Source organism: Oncorhynchus nerka, linkage group LG15, assembly GCF_034236695.1.
Source record: "Oncorhynchus nerka isolate Pitt River linkage group LG15, Oner_Uvic_2.0, whole genome shotgun sequence".
Lineage (NCBI taxonomy): Eukaryota > Metazoa > Chordata > Actinopteri > Salmoniformes > Salmonidae > Oncorhynchus > Oncorhynchus nerka.
Genome location: NC_088410.1, coordinates 75631772 through 75653845, shown reverse-complemented (window position 1 = coordinate 75653845; position 22074 = coordinate 75631772). Strand labels below are relative to the sequence as shown.

The following is a 22074-nucleotide window of genomic DNA, read 5'->3' as shown; positions in this document are numbered from 1 at the left end:
TCGCAAGGCAGGGTGGCCCACAAGCTTTGAGATATAATATGAACACGCCAATAAATGAACAATTAGCTCATGTAGTTTTTTGCAGTAACGCTCTGTAACTTTAAAGAATATTTATCTCAAAACTGTGATTCTTAAAAGACGTGTTCGGAGATTTGGTCAACTCCATCAGATTTGTCTAAAATCCTAAATTAATCAGAAATATGCAGAATCAGCTATACCATAAGGACCCCTTATTCATGTCCTCAATACATGTAGTGCAGCAAGACCACTCATGGTCTGTAAAATTCTCTACTTTTGATAGATTTAAACAAACAATATTGGAATCACCATGGTCACAACCATAAACTGTCAACTCCATCTGCTTCTTAGAATATGAATTTTTGTTGAAATGTTACATATAATTAGGTTAAGAGTCATAAAGCAACTGAGGAAAAACACAATTGCTACTGTGTATATGTTAGAGGAAATTGTGGTTGAGATGATTAATTATGTATACATTATTGATTAGAACCATTTATTCTAATACTATTATGTTATGGTATGAAAAGTAAAGGTTATTGGTTAAGCTGTTACTGAAAATGTAAGCAGAACGAATTAATTGTCTGGGCCTCTTGGGGTGGTAAAGGGGGAGCGATGCTATGGTTTTTCAGACAGATAAGAAATGTCTGGGAGATGTTCCAGACCTAAAACAAAACAATGGGCTCTTGTAAGAATCGGAGAGAGGGAGGGAAACTGATGATGTCATGTTCAGTTTATAACCTGTGGAAAAATGTGTATGCTTCAGTACTCTCTGGAATTAAACGCTCTTCACCTGGCTTTTAAGACTGGTCTAGATCTACTTCATGCATAATTAATGAACTTACACCTCATTAATGAATAGAAACGAGTGCGAAATTGGTTTTGGCAATTAAAACATAAAGGAATTTAGAATTCCTCTATCAATTTGGTCCTTCGAGCCGGATCTAAATATCTCTACCTGTTATCTGAAGGTAATACGCTGAAACTCGTGCACGGACGAGTTTTTGACTCGTTTTACTAAAGACCTGACCTCTGAATTGAGGTTAAAATTGAAACAGGCCTGCGTATTATCACAGAGGACAGAGAGGGTGACTAGATTCAAACGAACAATGCTTATCCCAGTCGGCAGCAGGTAAAGTAGCTTTTATTCTCGAATTTGGGAGGGATTATTTAGGATATTTATTGATTAAAATGTTATGAAGGAGTTGAATTTGATCAATAATAGGTGCTTGAATATTCCGAACACATAAAATGGGTTTCTACCGGGGGTATTAACCAGGATATCGATAAAATGGAAGCAGGTCCGAAATTGACCTGAGGTAAGGTGCGCTACCAACAAATAAACTAGAGCTTAATAAAGCCTGGTCTTGCAAACCAGAAGGATTATTAAGGAGTGATATAGTACGCATTGGAGAATTAGGACGCTTGTTCCGTACAAATAGGGTGGCCAATAATTCAATAAACATACCTAAATAAAGTTTTTACCTAATAGTCTATCTCTATATGGGAAGCGGACTGTGGAAAGTAGCAGATAGATATGTTAAAACAGGTGAGGATAAATTAGACTTGGTGAGAAGGCAGGGTAATTCTAGGCGAACAGAATAAATGAACCTGTACAATGCTGAAAGAAATTAATATCAAATGATAAGTGATTAGTCTAGAGTAGTGAGATTTGAGACATTAACGTTGAAAGTCCCAAAAGGAATATCCTATGGGTGAAATGGGATGTCCAATCAAAAGTCTTCTATAGACGTGGTTCACAGGAGAGGTCAACTTAGTCTAGAGTAGTGAGATTCGAGACATTAACGTTGAAAGTCCCAAAAGGAATATCCTATGGGTGAAATGTGATGTCCGATCAAAAGTCTTCTATGGACGCGGTTCACAGGATGGAAAATACATACTGATTATTTTTAAAGGGACACACACATAGGCAGACAGAATAGTAACTAGAAGTAACTAAGTAACGGTAAATTACAAATTTATAGAACTGCACGCACATAGAATTTAAAATTATATAGAAGGGCATAGATAAGTGTCTAAAGACCATAGCTACTAGTAACGGTAAGGATTAAGAATGGGGAGAAATGCCTCGAAAGAAGCCCCAGAACTGACGGGAGACGAGCGTTACATGGCACAGAAAGACAAGAGAAACATCGATTTCTGTCTAAGATTAAAAAAAAAAAATATGATTTTGATGGCCGTCTAAAGGTAGATAAGCTGGAATCCCTTATAAAACAGATACATAAGGAATGTGGTAATAATGTGAAAAAGCAGAATAAACAGGGGTTATACACAGTCAGAGTTTGGCTTTCGGAAGCAAAAAAAAAAGAGAATGGGACGGAGTAACAAATACAGATAACTGTGAAAATGGGTATATTTGCGGAGAGTCTCAGTCAATTCCATTGTACTAGTAGGGGAGTGGTGAGCGCAACAGTCTCACCAACGGTAATCCACGGTTCGGTTCCCGGCCGAGGTATTTAACTAAAATTGATTTTAGATCATAATTGACCTATTTGCATGTTTTGCCTGAAAAATACGGTCGCCAGTGTTTGCAAAAGATATAACTGAACGGATATTATGTGTTCTAGATAAGAATTGATAAAAGAAGTCATTTAAAATAATGGCGAGACAATTTCGATGTAAAACGCTATTTCGCCCAAAATGATCTGGTGGAATAATGTATTGAGATGGGAGTCGTAGTTAAATAGATGTATCATAGAAGAGAGAGAGTTGCCTGGAGTTGAATGGAGGGGATAACGGGGAGATACGATGCAGTTCCAGCCTGCCTGGACGTTGTGGCTATTTGTGAGTCAATTGACATGAGAAGTTTAACACAAAAACATGGCGTTTAAATGTTAGGATATAGTAAGTTGAGAAGTTCGGTTGGGTTTACTCTGATGATTAGAATTTAAAACTGAACTCAATCTGAATAGGGAATATATATTTTACAAAGGCGGGCAGATTTGTGTCTATAAGCCAGCAACGGAATTGCTAGACACTCAATGGGGCTATATATTGCACCGCTTTGGACTATAAATTAGGTAAGAATAGTTTAATCGTAAAAAGTTGTGATTGTTTTTCCGAGTATTGATTTTTGGTTAAGGTAACGCCAGTGAAATTGAACAAAAAGTAACGTATTCTAAAAATGATCTGAATTCCGTCCTCATTGCGGGGAACAAATAAAATGTCTTATCTTAAAGGGACAGTGCACGGTAATCACAGTGGTTTGAGTGTATGACAGTGGAAAAAATATTGTGGGACGACAATTCGAAGATAGAAAAATAAGTTACATGATACATCAAGAGATTTAAAACGAACGATGTGAAGGGATCATCAGAATTATTGGGTGTCGTTGTAGGAGTGAAAGTTTGGGTTAAGGGGATTTCCCTGTTCCCAGAGACAAGACATTTTTGAGGCTGGTCTGAGTTTGTAATTAGACAAGTGAATAACGTATTGGGAATAGAGTTGTAATTCAAATACTAAGTCAAAGACGAGACAGGTATTTAGAGCAAAATGGATTCTAAATGATAACAAAGAGACAATTATGATTTATGCCAATCGAAAAGCTTTTATAAAATTGGCGAATTTAGAGATGTTGGTTGGGGTGGTAAATTATAATTCAGGATTTGAACAGATGTGATAAATTAGGTTTGGTTAATCGAACAAGAATTATTTACAATCCATTTGAAGTCGCTACGAATTGGCAGGTTGAGCGCTTGATGATGACGTCACTAGCGAGACACTTTTGTCACCAGGGACTGGGGATAACGGAGCAAACTGTATGGCTGTTAGTGTGTGTATCAAGGCTTCGAGTAACCTTTCAGAAGTTGAGATAAAAGTGTTTTGTTTATTTGTTTATTGGTTATAGTCAATTGTAGGGTTTGATTTAACTTAGTTGAACAGTGTGTTCTGGCGGGTTTTAGATAGAACTCTTTGTTCCGGAACGGATGAGAGTTACCCAAAATAAGTAAATGAAAGGAGCCATGAGAGAATGCGAATGCATATTTATTAAATATCGGGGATTAAATTACGGATTCCTTACACTGCGAAATGTACGACATTTGCGGCAGAGAGAAAAAGTAATGCATTGAATAATAATGTTATCGGGTTAATTGTATCTAAAGGTAGCATGGTCATTTAAGTAAACATATCCGTAGACGATGTTTAAAACTTATGATTATTGATTTGAGTCAAAGGGGAATTGTCATTAGGTTTTAGAGGCACGCTCACACAGGTGACTATTTCTATTGTAAGGATAAAGGGATCTTTATGTCTAATATGGTATGACCTTTTGACCTTATCATGTCTGGCTTCTGAGGTCTGATCAGCCTCAGGAGAGAGTCATTTGTATAATGAATGGGGTCATATTGAGTTACTAGTTTTAAGGTAAATTCATTAGAAATGAAGCAGTTTTGGTTGAGAGGTTAGAATAACTGTTTGAACCGCAAATGAGAAAGTGGTTCAGGATTCCGTCTTATAACAATTAGCTGTGAAGTTTTTTGAATGGGCTATTAGGGAGTTGGTATTGTAACAGAGAGAAAGTCATATTCATCATTGAGAATAAATAGGGGAAGATAACATTTTTTGAGCCAACAGGGCAGGGAAGAAATTGAGGTATTTTTGTTTGGTTTTAACACCCGTGTACAGGAGTGTCAAAAGACGGGGGACATTACCTGTGTAATGGGGGAGGGTGTCCGTATGGGGATTACATGATAACCAACTTGGGACAGTTCTGGGACTGGAGAAGAGGATATCCTTATAGCATAGGGAATCCCACAAAGGTGGATAGGTTTTCCATGATATGGGGGAAACCTGGGAGCACTGTTGAACTTTGTAAAGGTGATGAAATCCTACTAATCATCAAAACTATTAAGCTCTCTGATGCAGGCACTTACACCCCCGGACTACAAAGGACCGGGACAGACACGGTGGGTGTGTTTTCTATTAAGGTACTGCCAAAACCAGAGGTCCCAGACGAACCAGGGCCAGACACACTCCTCTACCACCCCTGGACCGAACCTGCCACCACTGTGTTAAAAATCCCATTCAGGTAATTAATGTTAGACTATTCAGCTATTGATCAATTAGGCACGGAGACTGGTTTTGATGGTAGGGACAATTTGTGGCTGTCTTATACAGAATAGACTTGCTTAGGATATGCTTCTTGCTAGTCAGGGGGGCGCCTGCAAGATGTTCGGTGAACAATGTTGCACGTATATTCCTAATAACACCAGTCCAGATGGTAGTATATCTAAGGGCCTTAATGGGCTTGATGCACTATCTGCTGAGATGAGGACCATGGCGGGGGTGGAGGAGTCTGACTGTTCAAATTGGGAGTTGGGAGCCTGGTTAGGTAAGTACACTGGTATGGTGGTTACTGGATTTCTGACCCTAATTCTTGTATTATTTGTTATTGATGTGATGTGCTGCTTGCATCATACCGTGTTTTAAGAAGTCTGTTACAGATGTGGTGAAGGCTTCAGGCATGATGCCTTTGCTTGATGCTCCAGTTGGAGAGGCTGAGGTGAAGCATGCTTTCAGGGGAGGATAAGACTGACTGAGGATGACCCATGTATGTTTGTTCTCCCTGTCGTGAAGGGTGGCATGGTGCCCACCTGGTGCTGGATAAGAATAGCTGAGAGGACCAGATGGGTTATAAGAATGCTTTGTTCTGCTTTACTCTGTTTTCCAGGACCAAAGTTTTATTCCACACTTTGCAACACATTAAATCCATGTTATTGTCAGATAGAATACTGAGGGTCCCCAAGGAGAGGGCTTGTTAGTGTAGGAAGGATTTTTAATATGGTTAGCATTTATTAGATTATACGTTTTTAAATAGTATTATATTTAACAGGAATATAGGACATCTATGATGAGTTAGGATTATTGTTAGGATTAAGATAGATTGATTAAGGACATTATAGAAAAGCCGCTCATAGACATGTTCTTTCTAAAAGAAAATCCATGAGTTTAGAAAGACAAACAGTGAGGCATGTAGTTCAAATTTGGGAATGTGAAAAACAGCCACGGGCAGGCAGAAGAGCCCTCCCCCGCACTGCAGAGACCTTGAAGGTTGGAGAGCAGAGAAGTTTTAGAAGGGGGGCCAGGACGAGCAAAGATAACATAGTGTGTAGATAAGTTACTGAGTGGAGACAAAAGCGAGAATTGGACATGTGGAAAATGAAAGGGACACTCCTAAATGATAATGTCAGACATAAGGATAATTCACTAAATCTTATCTAAGTCATTGTATAAGAATAAGGCAAGGTTGTTACCTGGGCAGAGCCAGGTAACAAAAGGGGGATGGGTAAATAGTGTTCTAGAATAGGATGTAACCTACGGGATAATTAACTAATACATTTTTTTTTTTAGCTAATTGGTTTGACGAATAAGAAACTGTTTTATTAACCAAACCTGTATGGCCAAGAGTTTATGCACTACAGGTGAACTACAGGTGAAGACACTCAATCCAGTCCCGTGGGCCACCCGGATTCATATCGCACTGCGGGAGGGTAAGATACATCTCACTATCGAAGAAATAAACAGTGTTCGAGAGGAGAACTGGAATTAACAGAATTCCGGGGGCCATCTCTCGAATGAAGTAACCCTCCCTGTCCTGTCACCCCTGTTTTTGTTCATAGAAGTGAAGATGTGTCTGGCTCTTGCTAAGTGATGTGTTCTCGGGGAAAGGGTGGGGTTTCACATGGAAGCTGTTCGTCTGAGCTGTCTTATCGTGGGTGACATATTCCTGATACAGCACGTCCTACTAGATATGCGGAGAGTGGTAATTTGACCCATGGTTTAGACGGTGAGGATTTTGTTCCAAAATAGAAGAGATATCAGTGCAGGTTCCCATATTGATCGTGGACACAGGTCATAGCTCACACTGAAAGGGATGGCTACGTAAACCCATACACTCAATTTGGGACCAGGTGGAGTATAGTAAGGGTTGGCGTTTTGGACTGTGTTCCCGAGCAGAGGAAGTATTGTATAAAGGTGCGAATTAACATTAAGGCGGTCAATACTCAGGACCTCGGGTTATGGTATGTGGGCTTCGACCAGTTTTCAACTGATACTATGGTACCGTTCCAGGTGGCGGAAGTTAGAGTCGATAAGGAGAATATGATTGGCCGAAGTTCAACCAATCCCTCTAACACAACGGCTATTCCTAGTGTAATCATCCAGGGTAAAGGACCAGTACGAATAGTTCAGACCAAAGACCTTAAAGAAGTTATAGAGGTGGAGACTGGGTTTGGGGAGTCCAACTTATGGTTGGAATGGATTCAATATATGGCCAGATCAGTGGCTAAAGAAGAATGTTATGCCTGTGCGAACGCTAAACCCCAGTTAACAACTATCCTTTTCCCACTGAACGGAATTAATTCCCCTAAGGGAATGGCATGTATGGTAAAGCTGTTCATGAAAGCAGGAATGCCAGATAATGACAGTTGTATTGATTTGCACTATTTATATCCCCAGGAACCAAGATAGTACAGAGAATATGACCACTGACGAGACCATGTCTGAATTGACAGGCTGGTTGAACTCTGGGGATTTCAATAAAATAAAATGGGCCAGTGTCGCCATCTGGTGGTTGTGCGGGGGAATGAGTTTGTGGCCAGTATTGCCGACTGATTGGACTGGTTAGGAATGCCTTTTACACTCATACAACACCAAGACATGAAGTTAGCCAAACGAGAGAGAAGAGATGCTCCATCTGGGTCTTTTGACGACAGAGTATATATTGATAACATTGGGGTTCCACGAGGTGTGCCGGATGAGTTCAAGGCAAGAAATCAGATACTAACAGGATTAGAGTCAAGCATTTTCTGGTGATCTACTCTCAATAAGAATGTAGACTGGATTAATTATAGTTACCAGAAGTGTTATTAAAGGTTTTGTAGAACAGACTGAAGCAACCAGCTGGAAGACCAGACAGAATAGAATTGCATTAGATAAAAGGAGGAAATGGGCGTGGTAATCAGGACCATGTCTTACATCCCAGGTAGCACAGCTCCGGACGAATCAGTGCCCGAAGCCTCAGCTGTTTTGACCACCCTGGCTCACGGGTTGGCAGAAAACTCTGGGGTGGATACTTCCCTGACTATTGGTTTGATAGTACATTTGGAAAATGGAAAAGTGTTATAATCACGGTGTTTTGGGCTGTATCCACCTGCATGACTGTTTTAATTTTATGCGGCTGTTGTCTAATTCCCTGTGTGCGAGGCCTTGTTTCCAGGACTCTGGAGAGATCAATGACACTACAGATGGTGCGTTATGGGCCGATTCCAGGTTCTGACCTGTGGAGGACTGAAGGCATGTCTACAGAGGAAGTGGACGAATCTGGATCTGTCATTTGTGGGGAATTTATGTTTGATGAGGCTAGTGTTGAGATGAAGGGGAATTAGATTGTAATTGGTTTCCATGATTAAACTGTTTTTTTAATGAAGGTCTGACGAAAATCCGGAAGGAAGAGTTATGATTCTGATGTAGGTTTAAAAACAGTTGGAGTTAAGGTTAGATTTGATTAATGAGATGTGAAGAGTTGGATAAACATTTATAATTGATTTGTTGATTATGTGTCTATTCATATGATAATCTGATAAACCTCTATAAAAAGGTTAGTTAAGTTCGTTTATACTTTTATTTTTATGATTAAATGGAAACTAGATGTAGGTTTGAATATATAATATTTGATCAAAGGGAGGATTGTTAGAGGAAATTGTGGTTGAGATGATTAATTATGTATACATTATTGATTAGAACCATTTATTCTAATACTATTATGTTATGGTATGAAAAGTAAAGGTTATTGGTTAAGCTGTTACTGAAAATGTAAGCAGAACGAATTAATTGTCTGGGCCTCTTGGGATGGTAAAGGGGAGCGATGCTATGGTTTTTCATACAGATAAGAAATGTCTGGGAGATGTTCCAGACCTAAAACAAAACAATGGGCTCTTGTAAGAATCGGAGAGAGGGAGGGAAACTGATGATGTCATGTTCAGTTTATAACCTGTGGAAAAATGTGTATGCTTCAGTACTCTCTGGAATTAAACGCTCTTTACCTGGCTTTTAAGACTGGTCTAGATCTACTTCATGCATAATTAATGAACTTACACCTCATTAATGAATAGAAACGAGTGCGAAATTGGTTTTGGCAATTAAAACATAAAGGAATTTAGAATTCCTCTATCAGTATACCACTTGAATGTAAAAGAAAACTGCACTCCATCAGATTTTCTCTTACATCAACTCCGTCAGAGTTCTATAAGATCTGATAGAATCGTTATTTTTAAATGGGGATTCAAATGAATCATTTTCCATATTTTATTAATTATTTTTCGAGGCAAATATATGTCTGTTTGAGTTGTCAACTGTTTGAAGAATAAGAGAAACTCCCAAATACAGGTGTGCCAAGCTTGTAGCCAAAGGTGCTTCAACAAAGTCCTGAGTAGAGGGTCTGAATTCTTATGTAAATGTAATATTTCGGTTTTGTATTTTTTCTAAATTAGCAAAAAATTCAAAAAACTGTTTTTGCTTTGTAATTATAGGGTATTGTGTGTACATAAGGAAAAAACAATTTCCTAAATTTTAGAATAAGGTCGTAACGTAACAAAATGTGGAAAATGTAAAGGAGTCTGAATACTTTCCGAATGCACTGTATTTAAAATGTTGCTAATGTTAAGACAAATATTAGCGGGAAAAAGTTGTGATTGTCCCTGAGCTCTAAAATAGCAAAATGTATCAAATTGCATGAGATTAGCTACAAAAAAATTCTCTGCCCCATGGCAAAATAAAACAATGATTGGGTTGGGGGTGGACCTTTGCTCAATTCATGTGAGGGGGAGGGGGCGCCGTGAAACTGCGCTATGCCACTGGCGCACACACGCATTAAAATATAAATTCTGTCGGGGCAGGGGTGCATGGATCCTGCTGCACACTGAGTGGTTGATCCAGCAGAACAAAAGGAGGATGTGTTTGGCACAGCGAATTTCCCTGCTCACACACACAGAGAGACCATCCATGCTCACAATTACATAGCGAACGTCCGTGCTCACACACACAGAGAGACCATCCATGCTCACACACACAGTGATTGTCCGTGTTATCCATGCTCACACACACATAGCGAACGGCCGTGCTCACACACACAGAAGGTGGAATCGTCTACAGAACACTTCACATAAACCCATCCAGCTAGCAGACACACCATTGTCTGCTATAGAGAAGGAGGGTGTGTACACCTACTGTACACTTAGGTTGGGTGGCGAGAGCAAACAGCAATAAACATGCACACACACACATACTTAGATGAGTTCTGGGTACCTTCCTGGAGAGGTCACACACCGTAGTCTAGAATACTACACAACACAGCCTGCCCCTTGACTCCAACACAGCACAGAGGGCAGAGGTCAAAGAATGAAGGTTAGAGCAGGATGGGAGAAATAAATGTTCCCTCTTCCTCTCTCCCTCTGTCTCCCTCTCCTTTCCTGCTTTCTGTAGACGACAAACAATGGGTTTACCACAGTCTTGAGTGGTACGATTGTAGCAAAACTGTAGCAACAATGTATAACCTATTTTTAATTAGGATTTAATGTAAATCACCCTGGGCTGAATATGGGCGGTAGAGACAGGCCTGCGTTAGCCAAACTCACCTCTCTCTCCCTTCCTATTTTCTCTTTATGGTGGACGCGTTCCAGATAACACGCATTAATTATCCCCACGGCGGGGAGATGGAGGTCCAATCCACCACTAAATGCATGAGGAATGGCTATTATCATAAGTCACATTCTCCGGTGTCCGATCGCCAGGGAGGGCTCGCCGCACAACTACATTTTACATTAAGTAAATGCGTTTGTTCTCCCCTCACCCCCACCATCTCCTCCATGATTTATGCAAGTTCCGCACAGATTAATTCAGTTAAGGATGTGTCTGCCCTGTTCCCGGCGGTTATTACAAATGGAGAGGGCTGTAAAGACCGACGACAGGCAGGGCTGGAGTGGTATAGTGGGCCTTTCCATGGATTCTGACGATAGGTTTCATAAAGCCTGGATGTGCCATGCGCTCCCTAATGTGACCCGCATAGTGGAGGTGCCCAGGGAGAAGACAGAGAATTCAAATGGAAATGACAATCTGAAAGAAAAGAAGGAGAGATGGAGGGGGAGAGGGAGAGAACAATAGAGAGAATGAGTGGGAGGGGAATGATGGAGAAAGAAAGCGAGAGAGAGAGAGAGAGAGAGAGAAAGAGAGAGAGAGAGAGAATGAAACAGAAATAGATGGAGCTTGAGAGAAATAATAAAAAGACTGAGAGAACAGGAAGGAGTGATGAGAGGAGGAAGAATGGCTGAGACGAGAGCGGCTTTGGTACATGAGGAGATGATATTCCGTTAATAACGGGCAGCCCTCAAGGAAAAGAACTGCCAAGTCTCTCCTCTGTTCTCTCTTCCACTGTCCCTTGTTCTCCCTCCCTCTATCAGCAGGCAGGAATCCCTCCCTCCTGCTCCTCCTCATTAAATCCCAGCCCCCATTGGAACAGAATGGCAGGATATTAAAAGAGCTGTGGGTGTTTAAAATGCCAGCGCTGCTGCTCTGGGGGGTGGCTCTGCACCTTACGTTGATGTTTCACAGTGCTAGTTTCAAGGTCAAACTACCAACAGTGTCACTACAGTAAGTCTCCACATGCAGTCTAATATGCAGCCAATTTACCATAATTTGTCAGTCGATCTCATCAGTTTCTGTACTGTCACTGTGTGTGGTAAAGTTATATGCGTGTGCTTGTGTGTGTGCCTGTGTGTGTGTGCGGGTGTGGTGTAGAGTAACTGACCAGTTTGTGTTGGCTGTCGGTGATATGCGTTTCCTCGTAGGACTCGTCGTGTTTAGTCCAGCTGTAGGAGATGAGGAAGGAGATAATTGGCGGGTGGTAGGTGAACTCTGGCCGGGTCCATCGCACCACCAGGGCCGTGTGGTTCAGATGCTGCACCTTCATGTTGATGGGAGCACTGCTGCACACTGCAAGAGGGAGGGAGGGAGAGAGAGAGAGGTGAGGGATGGAGTAGGGGAGAGAAATGAGATGGGAAAAAGAAAGAGGAGACTGTGGTCCCACAACAATCTGTAATCTAAGACAAAGGAGGATAGGAGGACCCACTACACACACACGCAATGGACACCCAGATGTATGTACGGTATACTCTCCAAACACACATACGGTACATGTAGACACTTAGCCGAGGATGATGAGGAGAGAGACGTGCTGAGGAGAGAGAGATTTGTGTGTTAACAGTGCTTTGAGGCAGTTGTGTCATGGAGTCATGGAGTCGTTCCACCAGACAGTAGTATCGGTCTGAGGGCTAACACAACACAGGCGCTCATATATACCATCTTCCAGACCTTCCATCTTGGTTTCATATCTCCCTATTCCCTATGCCTCCATACAACATTTAGCTGATTTGCTTAGCAGTGGTGTTGTTTCCTCATATGGCCACTAGATGTCTCTGTTTGACCAGTATGAGCAGAGTCCCCCATTCCTCAGCTCTGCATGGCGTTAGCATGGCGTCACAGGCAGCTCCATGGCTCTGTAGGCTCCACAGCAGAGGGGTTCATCACTGGTGGACATGTCAGCAAACTGAAGACATCACTTCAATAATCAAACCCTGTTTTAGTCAAAGGGAAGTTTTACGGAGATCTGCTCTATTTCTCCCATAATCCCCTCACCTTAACAGATGTCATCACCACCTAGTAAAGGCAGATGGATGGGACTGAGGAACCAAATACTGCCTACAGTTTAATCATCAGCATCAATATTACTAATATCCCGAGGATGAATATAACACATGATCTAAACAAACTGCATTGATATGTGTGAGTACACTATATTTGTGGAATGATAAAGTACGCATAACAATAGCCTATTATGTATGACTAAATTCATTAGTCATAAATAGCAGCAATGCGGTTATCAATGAATATCCCAATGAATAGTCCCATGTAGTTTGGCATTACTAAAGTGATTAGTCACTCCCTTCTCCCCCTGTACTGCTGCCTGGCTGGCTGGGCCAATGGAACCTGTTTGACCTCCACACACACATGGTGTCCTCTAGATAACACCCAGCTGTGGTGGGTCAGCCTGCACTGTCACTCTGTATGTGTGAGTGTGAGAGAGAGAGAGAGAGAGAGAGAGAGAGAGAGAGAGAGAGAGAGAGAGAGAGAGAGAGAGAGAGAGAGAGAGAGAGAGAGAGAGAGAGAGAGAAAGAGAGAGAGAGAGAGAGAGAGAAAGAAAGACAGAAAGAAAGAAAGAAAGAAAGAAAGAAAGAAAGAAAGAAAGAAAGAAAGAAAGAAAGAGAAGTGAATGTGAGGTAGTAGGTAAGGGGTGTCTCTGTGATGAAAGGCATAAGAGGATATATCCATCACCCCTCCCTGGCCCCAAAGCCCCTCAGGACTCTATGATAGATTAGAGCGTTAGCACAAAAGAGTACACACACACACACACACACACACACACACACACACACACACACACACACACACACACACACACACACACACACACACACACACACACAAGGGACAGGTAGCGATGGCAAAGGATATCATTCTTTCGTTCTGGCTACCAAAAAAAGAGAGGAGGTCTCTTAAGAGATGTGAGAGGCAGTTTAAGGGAGGAAGGTGATCTGTGAACCATTGCTGGTAGATGAATGGCCAATAGAAAGGAGTGAGAGAGCCAGCTACCTGGTGACTTACTGGAACCTCAGAGTTTCAGGAGGTTACTCACATACCCGTGAGTTAATAACTGTGTAATAACTATACAGTAGTCTACAGTGGACAGTCTGTGCCCTGTGGGATGTAATACCTGACTTAACCCCATGGTCAGAAACCCTACTCAGTGTGTAGTGATGATGAATACTGACCTGTGTATGTGTTACTCCAGGGCTTGACATCCCCTTCCTTGCCGTCTCTTCAAATCCTAACTAGGGAAATGGATCCAACCCTAGACCCTCCATCCCCTTCTAAGCCCACTCCAAACCCTTGTGTTTCTGGGACAGATCAGTTCTGGGTTAATTCACCCCAGCTAAAGACATGGGTGCTCATTTAATTCCTTAGGTTTCAATTCCTTGCCTCTATTCTCGGAAGGAACAGCCATCACACACTCTCCCTCCCAATTATCATCCACCCCTCCCTCTATTCCATCACTGTGCCGCCAATCAATTCTCCACGCCCATAAATAAAATAAAATAACTAGTTTGATGGATGATAAAGAAAATCTCCTAAACAATAGTTATTTCAGAACACTTCAATTAATTATAATTGTGATTATTACTGAGAGATTGGGCTCTCCAGGAGCTAGTACTGCTTCCTGATTTCCCTTTGTTTCATTAGCAGCCTTCCTACAGGCCAGCAGGCTGTGTCCAGGTGACAGGATAGAATATCTCTTTGACCAGAGGCTTACAAGTAGCCAGTCCTTCACTGCATTGCATAACTTTCTGCTTTGTGTTTCAAGGGTAGATGGGATGAAGTAAAGGACTTCCAGCGCACGCGCACGCACACACACACACACACACACACACACACACACACACACACACACACACGCAGAGTGCTTTTCATTGGGCTGGAGGTAAAGTTAGGCTACAGTCTGTTCTTCATTTGATGGGATTGAGTCATTTGTCAGCTGTAACACTCATGCTGTTAGGAACATTGCTGAACTGTAATGTCCCTTTTCTACAGGGCTCCTCAACTTTGAGAAAAATGATGATATTACAATACGATTGTGCTTTCCCGTGTCGGACAGTGTTCGACACATTGAAGTGCACACAGGCACGCACACACACACAAACACACACACACACAAACGCACGCACGCACGCACGCACGCACGCACGCACGCACGCACGCACGCACGCACGCACACACACACACACACACACACACACACACACACACACACACACACACACACACACACAGAAAGTCATTGTGTGTAATGCAGCAGGCTGTGTAGTGGAGTGAATAGGTAGCATATGGCCCATCGTTACGCTGTTTGTCTTCACTCTTTTCCCTCCTCTCCTCTCTTCTCTTCTCCTGTCCTCTCCTCTCCTCTCTCCTGTTCTGTTCATTTCTCCCCTCAGTCTGACAGATGCACCCCCAGCAAATGTGCACAACTGCAGCTTTCAAGGACAACTCATATTGCCTGTGTGCATTACAGTAATGTGTGTGGGTCCATGTACAATGTGTGTGTGCGCATCTTCATTTTTTATATTGACATTCAATTCTGAGGTTGGAGACAGAAAAGCAGCCTGGTTGATGTGGTCATGCAGCTCAGACAGATGCTAGCTGACTGTGTGAGAGGGTCACAGGAGTCTTCAGGCATATAGCCACACACACTCCCTGACATGTTATAAGACATGATGTACTAGAACCAGTAACGAGCCAGTAAAAGACTGGCCATTGGTGGGCCTCCCAGTACTGTATGGTAGGAGAGTAACACTCCTCATTTGTCCTAAACCACCAGAGAATATTCCACAATGGTAGAGTCATGATATGTTGGATTGTACCTTAGGGATTCTGAGGCATCCGCATTTTGGCATAACCAAGAGTTCACTGGAGAGCAACAATGTGCAGTGCTCCAGTCCGTGAATTGAATTTGACTCTGAAAACAAAAGCAATAATGTTTCTCTCCTCAGCGTTACTTAGAATAAAATTAACTTGGATTGGACTGTAACAAGGATGCACAGTATCCAATGGTGTGTGAGGTCCCGCCCTACCTTTGGATGCCTCGGTTCCATACGGGTTTCCCAGGCTGTCCGTCAGGTCAGGTAGCCAGGCGTCTCTGACTGCGGACTTGAAGACCTCGCGATTATCGAGGCTCTGGATTGGCCGGAAGTTACTCCTCAGGTACTCCACAGACTTCACATGGTCCTGCTGCTCTGTGGTGAAGATGGAGTAGAACGCCTCTAGCTAAAAGAGAGTGAGAGGGAGAGAGAGAGTGAGAGGGAGAGAGAGAGTTAGAGAAAGAGAGAGTGAGAGGGAGAGAGAGAGTTAGAGAAAGAGAGAGGGAGAGAGAGAGTTAGAGAAAGAGAGAGGGAGAGAGAGAGAGAGAGTTAGAGAAAGAGAGAGTGAGGACGAAGGAAAACACACACATTAGGGAGGAGAGAAATTACTAAATTTTGAGGATATTAAAACCTCTGACATCATTTGAACTGTTAATTTGTTCATGGCATCTTTCTAGCAGCTCCTTTTATCCTTTGCCCATACATGTACAGTATAATGATGTGATCTTGTTCCTAGCTGTAAGGCTGTGGGGCTGTGGGGCTTAGAGGCATGCAGGGCCAAGTTAGCCCAGCCTAATCAGTAGGAATAGTGTTCTTGAGGCAAACATTAAAACATGACCAGCTGTCCCCCTCCTCTCTTCAACCCAGAATAACCACGCTTTCTGACCAGGTGCTAGAACCCAGGGAATAATCATAATAATCTGTCGAACGGTTTCATAGCTGCCGTTTCAGATGATGAAAGTAATGTCTGGGAGTATCTGTCCTTCAACATCATGATGGCATGCCAACGGCTAAAGAAACAATGTGAGCTGAGACTGCACATGTAAAAAAAACAGTCGATTTAGAGTGAAAATGGGTGGAGAAAGAGAGAAAGAAGAAAGATATATAGATAGATGGCTAGATGTATGGAGGAAGGGTCTCATTTCCTTAGTGTGTGAGAGGTTGTGGGATAAACAAGTGGTCGGTTTGGTTACAAAGTGAGGGTTGGAATCATAGAGATCCTATCAATTAAAGAATTGTAATTCCTAACTCTATGGTTGGAACACTTCCCTGTCTGCTCAGCTCTCTGTCTGTTTACTAAGCAGACTGAGACTGGAGGCCTGGGGAATACTCAGTTCAATGACTGCCCCTCACATTGGCTGTGAAGGGTAAGAGTCTGTGTGTGTGTGTGTGTGTGTGTGTGTGTGTGTGTGTGTGTGTGTGTGTGTGTGTGTGTGTGTGTGTGTGTGTGTGTGTGTGTGTGTGTGTGCGCACCACAAATCTCTTTCATCTGACATTATAGCATTGGTGTGTTCCATCAGAATGGAACATATTGTACCTTCTATTCTTTGGCAGGACACCTGTAATCTAAAATCGGCCATGTCCTTTAATCTACAGGCTGCATTAGCCATAATGGCTGATCTGTTAAATATGGTAGCCTCCAGCCCTGGCACAGAAAAGCCCACGCCAGGTCGTGTCAAAGCAATACGCTGCTCTCCACCAAATCTCTTAATCAGACTACAATCTGCTAATCCCTAATATGGCAACACCCCCTTAAAAAACAGGTTATTGGGATTTGAATCACTTCCAGGTTTGCCAAAGGATTTCTTTGTGTGGAAAGCACAGCGCGATTGAAGACTAATCCTTCCAGGAGTGACATCGCACACACTCACGCAAGAACACCATCACACACGTGCACACACACTTCTGTGAGGGGTGAGAAAGGCCTCTGTGATGGGGAGAGCAGGGGTTAAGTGGCCTGGCATGGTAACAGCCATTACAGCCTCCACACACACACACACACACACACACACACACACACACACACACACACACACACACACACACACACACACACACACACACACACACACAAGATCCAGATGCTACAAATGGAAGCATATTAGGCGGCGCTGTCGCTGTGGAATAGCTGAGCATCGATCTGCTGTAAAAGCCACCCCTAAGCTACGTCTGTCACTCCCAATGACCTACTTCCACCACTGATCAAGAACAAAAGACAAAGACTGAAGGAGGGATCGAGAGAGGGAGGTAGAGAGAGAGAGAGAGAGAGAGAGAGAGAGAGAGAGAGAGAGAGAGAGAGAGAGAGAGAAAGACATAGACAGACAGGGGAGAGGGAGTACACTGTTTCTTCTTTCCACGTTCTTTCATCTTGGCCAATTAAGTTTTTTTTTTTTAAACCACAGGACAGAAAAAGTGGTATAGACATCAAAGCCGAGTTAAAAATGTTAAAAAAGACTGACTAAATGGTCAGGGGTAAACATCCGGAGGATAGAAGATAGGAACATTAAGGTTAAGGGATCCCACTGAAGGGAAGGAAGGATGTGCTGCCTGGATGGATAGAGCATCTGCTGAAGTCACTTCCCCTTTAAGTCCCCGTCCTGCTCATTGCATGACTTAAACATCCCCCAGGTTTTGTGTCGATGAAATAAAATCAATCAAATAAAAATGTATTTGTCACATGCGCCGAATACAACAGGTGTAGTAGACCTTAGCGTGAAATGCTTACTAACAAGCCCTTAACCAAAAATGCAGTTCAATAAATCGAGTTAAGAAAATATTACAAAATAAACTAAAGTAAAAAATAAAATAAAATCTAAAAGTAACACAAGAAATGGACATTACAATAACGAGTTTATATACAGGGGGTACCAGTACCGAGTCAATGTGCGGGTGTTGATGGGTTCTGACTTATAAACGGGAAAATATTAAATATTCTTATCCATGTCACTGAGGTAGAGAGGGGAATAGAGAACATTTACATTCTGTCAGGATATGTTATTGTTAGCCATCAGGGATCCTATGGGAGGAGAAGAGACACAGTCTGGTACAAGTCAACAGGACAGCCGTGAGTTGAGGAGGAGTGAGGATTTTGGGCAGAGGTCATGTTAGATTAAGTGCGGAAGAACATACATCACTAATCTTCTGGATAGCAAACAGGGGTGTATTTGCTGTTCAGATGTGTAAGGAGGGGCTCAGATTATGAGAAAGGGTTAAATACTAGCGTTTGTGTGAATATGTTTTTTGTCTTATGCAGCTGTATGACCCAGTGGGTGAATAAACTTGGTTTAAGCTTTACTAAGCATCTGTGACTCTTTTACTCTGTTTAGTTAGAACCTAACACTATGCATAGATAATAGATAGTGAGTAGCAGTAGTGTAGAAACAAAGGGGGTGTGTCAATGTAAATAGTCCGGGTGGCCACATGATTAATTGTTCAGCAGTCTTATGGCTTGGGGGTAGAAGCTGTTAACAAGCCTTTTGGTCCTAGACTTCCGGTACCACTTGCCGTGTCGTAGCAGAGAGAACATGACTTGGGTGACTGGAGTCTTTGACCATTTTTGGGGCCCACCACCTAGTATATAAGTCCTGGATGTCAGGAAGCTTGGCCCCAATGATGTACTGGACCATAAGCACTACCCACTGTTGCACGGTCAGATGGCGAGCAGTTGCCATACCAGGCGGTGATGCAACCGGTCAGGATGCTCTCGATGGTGCAGCTGTAGACATTTTTGAGGATCTGAGGACCCATGCCAAATCTTTTCAGTCTCCTGAGGGGGAAAAGGTGTTGTCATGCCCTCTTCACAACTGTCTTGGTGTGCTTGGACCATGATATGTTGTTGGTAATGTGGACACCAAGGAACTTGAAACTCTCTACCTGCTCGATTTCAGCCACATCGATGTTAATGGGGGCCTGTTCGGCCCTCCTTTTCCTATAGTCCACAATCAGCTCCTTTGTCTAGCTCACAATGAGGGAGAGGTTGTTGTCCTGGCAACACACTGCGAGGTCTCTGACCTCCTCCCTATAGGCTGTCTCATGGTTGTCTGTCGTCAGCAAACTTAATGATGGTTTTGGAGTCGTGCCTGGCCACACAGTCGTGGGTGAACAGGGAGTACAGGAGGGGACTAAACATGCACCCCTGAGGGGCCCCAGTGTTGAGGATCAGCGTGGCAGATGTGTTGTTGCCTACCCTTACCACCTGGGGGGTGGCCCATCAGGAAGTCCAGGATCCAGTTGCAGAGGGAGGTGTTTAGTCCCAGAGTTCTTAGCTTAGTGATGAGCTTTGGGGGCACTATGGTGTTGAACGCTGAGCTGTAGTCAATGAACAGCATTATCGCATAGGTGTTCCTTTTGTCCAGGTGGGAAAGGGCAGTGTGGAGTACGATTGAGATTGCGTCATCTGTGGATCTGTTGGGGCGGTATGCGAATTAGAGTGGGTCTAGGGTTTTCGGCATGATGGTGTTGATGTGAGCCATGACCAGCCTTTCAAAGCACTTCATGGCTACAGATGTGAGTGCTACGGGGCGGTAATCATTTAGACAGGTTACCTTTCCTTTCTTGGGCACAGGGTAGCCAGCTAGCTCCCTGCCTCTCAGGGAAGTCCAAACAATACTTCTTAGACCAGGAAGGTCTGTAGAGTCGCAGTGAAATAACACCATTGTATATTCCATATACATCCCAGAGTATTATTCACTGTTGACTGGATCTCAGGCCAAATCAAATCATCCAAAAGGTCAGGCTCAGAGTTCCTCCATGCTGCTTTTCATCTTCTCTACTCTGCCTCTCCGCTCTCTTATAATTCAGAGGATGACAACAGACAAATCCCATCTATTACCCTGCTATGGGACACCTGCTGTCTTCTGAGGAAGCAACATTCACCGTGAGCTCCCATAAACACCCTATTGTAAAGGGGCAATCTGCAGATGTCCACCTATTTTTGGACATTAATTAATGATATGTACCCATTGATTCTTGAAGAATATAACTTATAAATGCCTCATGAGCTTAGTTCAACTGTCGTACCCCATCAGAACCCAAAATATAAAGCTTGTTTTACTCCAATGTCAGTAAATAACGTAAATGTAAACAAACACTCTATAGCCTCTATAGCCTTAGAACTATAATGTTTCATATCATGTATGGTCAGTCCTTGCATCCAAAGCTCTGTCCATGAATTTGAGAGTGGTTAGATTTCTCTAGCTCCATCCCTCAACTTTTTACCAAAACAGTGGTGGGGATGACAGTTGGTTATTGTTTCAACTGCAGATGGCCTTTTAGAGTTGTATGTCTATGTGATAGTCTTATTGCTAGTCGTACTGTGCATGCAGCTGCTATGACTGCCCACCTTTCTGCTAGCATTTGGGGGTACAAAGACCTATGTACCAGTGTGCCATTTTGCATTCAGCACTAGGACTATGCTCTTGCCTATGGGTGGTTAATCTTCAGCTGAGCTCTATGTAGCAGCCAGTATGTTATCTAGCCAGACAGTATGTAAGGGGAATATGAAGCAGGCTAACGGTAAGCTAGTGGTATTCAAGTGGTATAAAGCTGTATCTAGGAGTGACCTATCTTTCTGTGGGCCCAGAGCCAGGCAGCTCCTCTCTTCCACAGCTCCAGAGCTGTCTGGGCCTTGACTAAGCTCTGGCAGATAAACATGTTTAATGCAGACCCACAGAGCACAGTGACAGGGGGCAACGCTCGGCCACCCCTCAACACCACAGCTCTATCTCTCTCTCACTCTCTACCTCTCCCTCTCTACCTCTCCCTCTCCCTCTCTGTCCCCTTATATAAAGCCAATACTTCTTCCACATTTGGCGTCCTCCAGTCACACTCTTAAGCAAACTCATCTGGCCTCATTAGTATGTAAGTCTGCCAAATGTTCTCTGGACTGTTGGGGAGGAGAGATGGGGAGAGGAGTGGAGAGAAGGGTCATGTGAGGACAGACACTGCACCATCACATTACTGACAATGTCTGTACCAACCCAATCACAAATACAGACATCACACATGAGGTATGTGAGCAAATTACAGCTCCTGGAAGGAGGAGACCATTAGTCAAGAAAGACATCAGTGTGTGTGTTTGTGTGTGTGTGTGTGTGTGTGTGTGTGTGTGTGTGTGTGTGTGTGTGTGTGTGTGTGTGTGTGTGTGTGTGTGTGTGTGTGTGTGTGTGTGTGTGTGTGTGTGTGTGTGTGTGTGTTTGTGTTTGTGTGTGTGTGTGTTTGTGTGTGTGTGGCGCATTTGAGAGAGACAGTGACTCACCTGTTTGTAGGAGAGGAACACAGGTCTGTTGAAGACGATCCACTCTACCACCTTGCTGCAGGGTGGGGTGGTGAGAGAGCCTGTGTAGCGATAGTAACCCCCCAATGATGACGGCAACAGATCTCTCAGAACAAAGGGCTCCAGGAAGGTTTCTTTCTCTGGGGGAGAACAAGCACAGGGACACAAGGAATCAGTATCAACCATTCAGTCACAGCCACATACACTCTACACATGTAGCATACTGAATGTCCATAC

At 43.0% G+C, this 22074-nt stretch overlaps 1 protein-coding gene across 1 annotated transcript in view; it reads right to left on the bottom strand.

Annotated features, from left to right (window-relative positions):
* LOC115142341 (receptor-type tyrosine-protein phosphatase gamma-like) overlaps positions 1 to 22074 on the bottom strand; it is a 334594-nt gene that overhangs the window by 39646 nt on the left and 272874 nt on the right. The window contains exons 7-9 of the mRNA XM_065001902.1: positions 21820 to 21977; positions 15777 to 15969; positions 11843 to 12027 (exon numbers count right to left, since the gene is read on the bottom strand). Of these exons, the coding sequence (XP_064857974.1) occupies positions 11843 to 12027; positions 15777 to 15969; positions 21820 to 21977 (536 nt within the window). The remainder of the gene's footprint in view (positions 1 to 11842; positions 12028 to 15776; positions 15970 to 21819; positions 21978 to 22074) is intronic.